General features: G+C 33.7%; 1 protein-coding gene across 1 annotated transcript; it reads right to left on the bottom strand.

Annotated features, from left to right (window-relative positions):
• Positions 1–399: 399 nt before the first annotated feature.
• Positions 400–6,557, bottom strand: LOC109006028 (BTB/POZ domain-containing protein At5g48800-like). Its single transcript, XM_018985171.2, has 4 exons — positions 6,098–6,557; positions 3,819–3,885; positions 1,486–2,658; positions 400–1,164 (listed from the first exon to the last, which is right to left on the bottom strand). The coding sequence occupies exons 1-4, from the start codon at positions 6,205–6,207 to the stop codon at positions 631–633; spliced, it is 1,884 nt and encodes a 627-aa protein (XP_018840716.1). The 5' UTR covers positions 6,208–6,557; the 3' UTR covers positions 400–630.
• Between the last annotated feature and the right edge of the window lie 2,206 nt (positions 6,558–8,763).

An 8,763-nucleotide genomic window follows, 5' to 3' on the forward strand; every position in this document is an offset into this window, starting at 1 on the left:
CTACAACTTACACAAAATATGCACTAACACATTTAAAAACTAGATCTTTTTTTAAATTATAGTCATATTTACAAATTTAAATTTACATTTTGGGTCCAAAAATATATTGTTGATCACTTTTGGACCCATGAATAATTTTTGGGCCAAATGGACAGTAGTCCATTATTGAAGTGAGAAGGGGGTGGGGCAAATTGGGAGTTTGCCCCTGCCCCCCAGCATCAGGGCGGGGAGGGGGCGACCCTGCACTGTATGGTGCAGGTAGCACCCCTACCAACAATTAATAAATCATTCTAAAATTACTACAGGTTTGTGTAGCTTGTTACCAAACAGTTAATCATTCGTCATGAATTTAATTGTTTACAAAAATAACAACAATGAGCATATTTATGCATGTCCACATCAAAGATTATTTTTATACATGTATAAATATCAAAGTTGTAATTTCCACAGCTCCTCACTTGCAATCAAGAAGATCCCCTTACTCTTGCTACCTTGAGAACCAGAACTCATTTACAAGGTGGCCAACAAGAAATGTTATAAAGTAGAAAGCCCACCACAAATATGATATGCAAATGCTCAACAAATACAGGGAAAAAAGAAAGAAAGAAAGTTCCCAGTCATTTTAATTACCTAATCTGTGCTTGCACACATTCTCTCAATAACCTTAGAGTCAGTTCTATGTGAATGCTTTGATGGAGAACTTGATCCCCTTGAATAACTATGTCCAAAGAAGCTCAGTTTACCAATTTTCTTTGAGAACGAACTCATAAATTTACGAGAGTTTGACTTCTCCATATCCCTCTTCATACAAACATGTTCTTTCTCAAGATCATTTAGTCTCATTCGCAACCGCGCTAGCTCAAGTTTTAGCTCACGGTTTTCCCGTCTAAGTGATGCATAGTTGTCTCGTGGAGACATTGCTGCACTTAGTGCCCCGCTGCTGATCCGCCATGACTGGTGCACTGGTTTGTGATCATCTTCTCCATGAGAGCAACTCAAGGCATTTCGGAGCCTTATTTGCTCAAAGTAGAGCACTTGTACAATAGATTGGAGAGGGAGGCGCTCATTTTGTGCAGCATGTGCACCAGCTTCTTGAGAAAGTTTTTGGAAATCAATCAATTTGCATAGCTTCTTCCGGTCCAACTCTGGTAAACCTTGATGTGCCTGAATAAGAATAAGATTATTTCAAGTGAAGGACCACCTTGACTATCAAGTAAGAATAAAATTAGTTTTTCTCTCTTTCTTTCTTGAAATTAATCTTCACTGTGTCTTGTGTTAATCTTAGGAGTGGTTGGGTAAGTGCTTCATGACAAGAATTAAGACCAACCTCCCTCCAAAATCAGTCTGATTTATGTGGGACAATATTTCTCTAGCAGTTCCATGTGAGAAAACAGTACTCATAAGCAAGTTCTCAATGAAATCTGCGAGTGCCCTACAACACAATATTCCGGAAAAAAATTGGAACAAAAGACTAGTAATACGTACTTTCAGGTAAATATCAATGGCTCGATACAACCCATCATGAATGGTACGTGCATGTGCTGGTAAAGTATCTGCTATAACCATGAACTTAGCAAGCTTGAGATTTGCATCAGGAGCAATTTCCGCAAGGTAATTATCTACTAATTTTGAAACTTTGAACAAGGCAGATTGGGAAGGTGAATGAGGACTATCAGATTCGAAAACAGAGGCATCTTCCATATCATCTTCACTATCATCTTGCTGTGAGAAATTTACCAAAATCCTGTGAACTGTATCAACATCAAATAAGGTATCACCTGCATTCCTAAAAGAAGGTATCAGAAGATCGTCAAGAGTAGCAATATCCAGCTGGGATCCAATTCTCCTCTCCAGATCAAGCCTACAAGCAACAGAGCAATCAAGCATCACTGCGCTTCGCAAAAGCCCAAAAAGGAAAGTGATTGGAACAGCAAGTTTCTCAACAGGCAAGAGGCTGACAATTGTCTCAACCACAACTTTTTCATGTCCAGTTGAACCTGAAAGCAAATCAACTTTCACCTGGCTAGATGGATTCCACAAGCTGGATTTCTTTGTTAACTCTTTCTGGGCATAACCCACAAGTGATGCCCCAATACTCTCAGGACGGACCCCGCGACACTTCATTGCTGTCATGACTCTTTGATACAAGTCAATCCGAAGAACAGAGAGATCTTCTATCCACCAGTCCCCATCACACTTGGCTTGCCTGTTCATATGAAGCCTCCCTGAGCTGCTGTACTCTAAGCGTGAGAAGCTTGAGGCAATTTGCTCTGCACAAGCCTTGGAGGCTATTGCATCTATGCAACGGCTAACTATTCTAAGCTCATCTGCAAGAGGGAGTAGATTCTCACACTGTTGCAAAACTTCAACACACATTTCAAGGTTCTTGCAAACAATAATCTCAAGATATTCTTCAGCACGGGAACCAAGATTATCTTTTGAAAACTCTTCAGTCATTTCAAGGTAATCAGAAACACAGCACAGCTGTGCAACATTCATAGACGTAATTTCAAAGTTGATTCCGTAGCAGAATTTTGCTGCCAACTCAAATGCCTCTGCACCTCCTGGTAAATTAAGAAGCTCCACCGTTGAGATATCAGAGTCCCTATGTTCTGCAACTAACTTTCTGATTCGGCCACTTCGAGATACAAGTGGGAACTGCATTGAATTTAAGAATTAAGACTATCGGTACCACGAAAACTAGGAAAATTAGCATCACTGCTATGAATAAAGCAAGTTCTTATAATTAAAGCAATGATTTTCCAGACCTTTCTTCTTTTTAGATTTCCTTTAGTGGCTGGGAGATCTGTGGCAAATGGCTACAAAGATAAGGTTATGGTCACTCACCCTCTTTACTTTTAATATTATATTATTTGCGCTTAAGTTGTTGTGTCTTATGCACAACAATTTCCATTGAGTCAATTATTTTTAAGATAGTTAAGTAGGTAGAAAATGATAGGAGAAATGCTTCACTCAAGAACCTCTTCTAATTAGTAAAGTAACTATGGAATCTATGATACTAGTCAGGCAAATGAGAAAAAGCATCAGAAATCCAAGAGGGTGTGCTTTAGGTAGGCATGATTTTAATATGTGGGTTCGGGAATAAACAAAATTGAGAATAACCTAAATCCAAATTTTGTGGTATATTTATGTCAAAAAAAAATGAGCAATTTTTTTTAAAAAAAATTATCATATTTGAAACTCTAGTAACATGCATCTCCAGATTAGAAAATGGTCATGCTAGACTTTATGTGTATGTTGGTTGAAAAGAATGCAAGTAACAAAAAAATATGGACAGATGAAATAGTTGCAAACTTCTCAATTACCCATTGACAATCAGAACTAGAGAAAGCAATTTTTTCTTCTTTTTTTTCCAACGACATACAAATGATTTTCCTCTCAATTTGACTCTTCTTCTTTTCCCATTTAAGTCACACTCCCAGAAAACTTGGGTTTCAGTTAATATGACCTTGTTTCTTGGGCAAATATGAACCCAAGACCACGTCTGAACCCATCCCACATTGTGCAAGTTGAGCTATAACCCAAGGGCAGATGTTAAGCCTACCATATTATTAAGAATTATCTAAAAGAAAAGACAAACTAGAATTACACATCTTAAACACAGTATGCCTATATTTCCATCTAGTTTACTCATTCTGAATGCTTGCAAAAGATAAAACTGCATACGGCAGTGAAATTGTATATTGAACAGAGGAAGCACCAAAAGCTAAGTAAAAGGAGCTTCATTCATCACAAGAGACATCCTCTCAATCAGAACATAATGAACAATTTATAATGAAGCAACATAGAGTAGTTACCTTATGTAATGGAAATGTTCCTCCACTCACTTCTATGGTAATATCACTTGGAACATCCCGAAAAATCCTACACAGGTTATGAGCTAATTATTTACCCAAAAACGATTGAATCCACAGGAAAAATGAACATGTAAAGTTCAAGGTTAAGTTGATAATGCTTGAATCTTGCTTCGAAACTAGCTAATAGCAAACACAACCTTTTCTTATGGATAGACGTGAAGATGCATATTCTGTGTAATTCCAATTCTAATTTTAGGGATCAGCACTAGCTCCAAGTCAATGGATTTACATCCGAAAACTTAAAAGAGTTAGTGAAAATACTCTATTGATTTAACTCATAAAGAAAACATGATCATCTACAGCTTCAGTACTATGATAGTATGTATTGAAATATAGCCACACAATCTAGAAGGATAAAAGACACAAAAATAAGCAACATAGATCAATAAGCATTTAAAAGAATTGCATGCTAGTTAGAATATTATGCAAGTGTTGAAAGCTGTCAGAAACATAAAATTTAGAACAAGGAACGACAAAGATTTATAAATGCCAATCATGACAAAACCTTTTATGAATGTAGTTTTGTAAAGACCCATAAATATGAAAATAAATCCTATAACGAAGGCACATGAAGCATATATTGTGTTAGATGTACTATGCGTGTGTATCTTCAGATCAATCACTTCTTCACTTTGGATCTCTATTTTAGAGTCTTAATTTTGATTTTTCTAAACCCCTAGGGATTGGTTCAAGTGGTAAGGGCCTTGGTCTTTGAGGTAAGCTCTCTCCAGGTCTAAGGTTCAAACCCTTGGGTGCAAATAATTTCTAAGGAGTCATTGGACTGAAGGAATCTCCCCTTGAATTATCCAAGGTGCACTTGCGGAAAACTCCTTACCGAGCTCTTGGGTTGTGCACCCCCAGGATTAGTTGAAACTTTGCTCCGGACACTTAGTGCCAACAACAACAAAAATTAGGGGCAATGACAGGAAATAGGAATATGCCAAAAAATCAAAATCAGAAATGCCATCTTTTAGAGTGGATTTTTTTCTGGGTAAGTATCACCAACAGAGGAAAACTCAAAGTGGTATTATTTAACAGTAAACTGAAAGGAAATTCTAACTTTCAGAAAACAACTCAGTTAATTAAGATTGAAATTGGTGCAATGGAATAATGATTATGCATTAGTAGATTTAGTTATAGATTAAACAAAGACAAAGCATTCATAAGGTTTTCATAATAAGTTTAAAAGGAATGCTTTGAGGCAAGGCACTAATAGAACACTCCAACACGCATATAGTTTATTTTGACTCTCCATGGGTGGTTTGTTTTCAGGTTAGGTTAAGGCTTGAACAGAACAAATTTCTGCTATCCCAACATAACCATGCGTATAGATTGACCAGTTAGTCAAAAGAAGCACATGGTCAAAACTATGGGAGAAATATTATCTGCTAGCTTTTATGTGAGAAGGAGTTGATCTCCTACAAAAGAATCTTAACCTTTGGCACTGCAACATTCCAGTAAGATTTTTCAGGCTTGTGCTTTGCTTTTTCCTCTCGTTACAAGTTTGGGTTCTTTTTAGCATACTGTGCTCTCTTACATACATAACTTTTCTTTTTTGGACTGAAAGCAAAGTTATTCAACCGGTACTGCTGAATACTCATTTTTCCGTGTTCTCATTCTTCTTCTATGGTTTTTCTCTTTTGGTTGACTAAATTTCTCATGCACTGCAGTAGTGCTCTCACATTAAAATCAGATCAATATTGTAACTCCACTCTACAATCATATATTAGTATGCAGTCATATTACATTTTTTGAACATTTTAATGCAGAAGGATTACCCTCACGCTTTAAGGCCAATTTTGACCTCATGAACTAATGCTAAATTGAAATTTACACAAGTGAAATATAAAACCATACCATCATAATAGAGTTCAAATAGACCATTCAGCATATCACTCTTCAACATATTTTAAAAATGAATGTGTGTGCATATAAAATATTTATTTGATTTTCAGTAACTAAAAATGTGATACCAAAGTGAGTTAATCATCAAAACATAGAAAGACTGTCGAAATGTATCACTCAGTGCGACGATAAAACCAAAACACAAAAAACTCCCCAATAAACGTGAACATCAATAAGAAGAACAAATTACAAGATCAACGCATACAACAAGGTATCAAATTATGTGGGGAAAATCCCATATGAAGTACAAATAAAAATATGATAAATGGAATGAATTACAACATTCAAACTTAGAAAACATAAAGAAAACAAACCATTCATTGCATGGCTGCCGTGCACACTTGGCCAACGACAGCTGCTGTTGCTGCTGCCTCTGCTGGTGGTGGTGGTGCTGAAGAATCTGCTGCTTGTCGTTACGGTCCATGGAGAGCAATAAAACTCAGGAGAGAAAAATGGAATATCAGGGAAGAGAGAAAAAGAGGATAGTAGTGGTGGTGGTGGTGGTGGTGGGGTTGAGGAAGTGAACTGGGGAGAGAGACAAAGACAGATACCCAGTTGGATATGTTCCTGTTGGGGAACTTCTTCTTTGGCCATTTTCGTCAAACAATTGGTGTTCAAAGCCATAGATTGCTATTGTCCAAAGCCGATGGGCCTCTCTTGTGGGTCATACTCTTTTTTTCCTCCTCATCATTTATTTTTTAAGCTTTGCTATCACGCTCAAAATCATTCATAATCCATCTTCCACTCCAACATCCACTATTTTTCTTCCTAACTTGAATTCCTAAATTCTTTTCTACAAAGTATTTTTGGTAAAGATTCTGGCTTTTATGTAAGCAGGAAATAGGCCACAAAAGCAGGAGTTTGTGTATGTTTACAGCAAAGTCGAGATGATTCATTACGAACAAGGGAAAAATTAAAAAAAGCGGGAACAAAAAAGTAAGTTATTCGCTTTTGACAACTTTGACTTATCTCACCTTTAACGATGAAAGGTGAAATATTCTCTTTGTCGTTTGCTTTGTGAACCCTTCACTTTCTTCTATTTACGTCTATGTCCAACGAGTTCACAAGATTTTAAGAGCATTAATATTGAATTGAACATTCTATTCTTTAAATTTTAATTAATAAGTAATCTTTAGTTAATTATTTAAAATTTAAAATTTATATTGGATTAATTATCATACTCTTTATAATAATAAAATATTATTATTTTTTATTATTTATATTTTTAATTAATTTTTATTTTATTTTCACAATCTTCAATAACCTCCAACAAATCATATTCATTTTTATTTTTATAATCTAATAATCTATAATATAATAATCTCATATATATATAGATGGTAAAACCTCATATGAATAAAAATCGCATATCTATAATATAATATAATTTCAAAAAATACTTTTAGACTTGTTATAGTTCTTTTCATATTTGAAAAGAAGAATGGATTTACTGTAACTTATAGTTTAGATGAAAATAATTTAGCTAATTTAATGTGGAGCAAATATAAATGATATTTGTTAAATTTAAAGATGAAAATGTATTTGATTAATCCAATACTAATGCTCTAAGTACAGGTAAATATATTGTGTATATATATATATATATATATAAATCTCTAATATCAGTAAATCGAAATTTGTTCTTTTTTTCTTTAATCCTTTTAGACGAATTGATATCCTCAAAAAATCCAAAAAATATCAATTATGATTGCTTTTAGCGCAGATTTAAATATAAGAAAATAGATTTTGTGTCAATTTCATTATATAGAAAAAGAGTTAGTCTACATATAATCTCTGTTTGAGGACTGTTCATACAAGTCCATACAATTATATTTAAACAAAATTTAAAATTATAATACTATCATTTTTAAAATGATTTTGTTCCCTTTTATCCCCATTTATTAATGGAACTACACACACAATCTCCCACTCAAGATTGTAAATAGAATTTTTCATAGAAAAATGATATTATTGCTTATTTTAGACAAATTTGTTTTAATCCTAGAAAAATAAATAAATAAATAAAAACGGTTCATAAACAGTAAAAAAATTCTATTTGCAGTCTCTAAGTGGGGATTATATGTGCAGACCCTTTATTAAATGAGAAAAAATATCATTTTAGAAGGGATATTTTTGTAATTTTAAAAATTTTTAAAGATAAAATTGCATAAACTTACATTATAGTCCCAAAATAGGCACTGTATATAACATTGCTCTAAAAAGTAATAAATCTTGCTTCTTATCCCTTTTCAACTTACTCATACAATAATAAAAATAAGTGGTTGGTCTTTCCAACAATTCATACTAGTAAAATATGGTCATTCTTTAGTCCATACTAAAAAGTATTGATCTTGGGGAATTTTTCTAATGAATAGAAAGCTTTGAGAATTTCAAATGAAGGATTGAGCCTTTGGCAAGTTATTAGGTTGCGTTTAGGTATTGAAGTAATTTTAGGTATTTTGTAAATAATAGTGAATAAGTAATAAAAAAATAATAATGATAGAATATTGAATATTAATAAAAAAATATGTGAAAATTAATAATAAAATAATAAATAGTAATGAGATATTCTGAAAATATCAATACCCAAACTAGGAGTATAGGAGAAAAGAAAATAATTAAAATTTCTTTGGTATTTGATTATTGCATTGGTGGAGCAAAGGTGAAGGCCACTCATCACTCGCGTTAGGGTAATGAAAGCATACTCAAGTAAATGTCCTCACAAAGCTAGGAAATTCAACAATGGAAGATAATTTTAAAAATAATTTGTCATACTACTATAAATCAATTAAACAAGACTCTCTCTCTCTCTCTCTCTATATATATATATATATATATATATTAAGAAAAATATTTTAGTCATAAAATGATATCATAAAAGTAAATCCACATACTATCGTGATATGATGTGCTGCGTTAGATTGTAAAATTTATTTATTATAAAGTAAATTTATTATATCATATAAAGTCGTGTCGAGTA

This window comes from Juglans regia, chromosome 1 (genome assembly GCF_001411555.2).
Source record: "Juglans regia cultivar Chandler chromosome 1, Walnut 2.0, whole genome shotgun sequence".
Classification (NCBI taxonomy): domain Eukaryota; kingdom Viridiplantae; phylum Streptophyta; class Magnoliopsida; order Fagales; family Juglandaceae; genus Juglans; species Juglans regia.

Excerpts from the sequence above, each read along its gene's own strand:
- LOC109006028 (XM_018985171.2), bottom strand. The coding sequence starts at position 6,207 with ATGGACCGTAACGACAAGCAGCAGATTCTTCAGCACCACCACCACCAG. Across the intron at positions 3,886-6,097 it reads CGGCAGCCATGCAATGAATG|GATTTTTCGGGATGTTCCAA; the intron begins GTTTGTTTTCTT and ends TAACCTGTGTAG. Across the intron at positions 1,165-1,485 it reads CCATTGATATTTACCTGAAA|GCACATCAAGGTTTACCAGA; the intron begins GTACGTATTACT and ends ATTCTTATTCAG.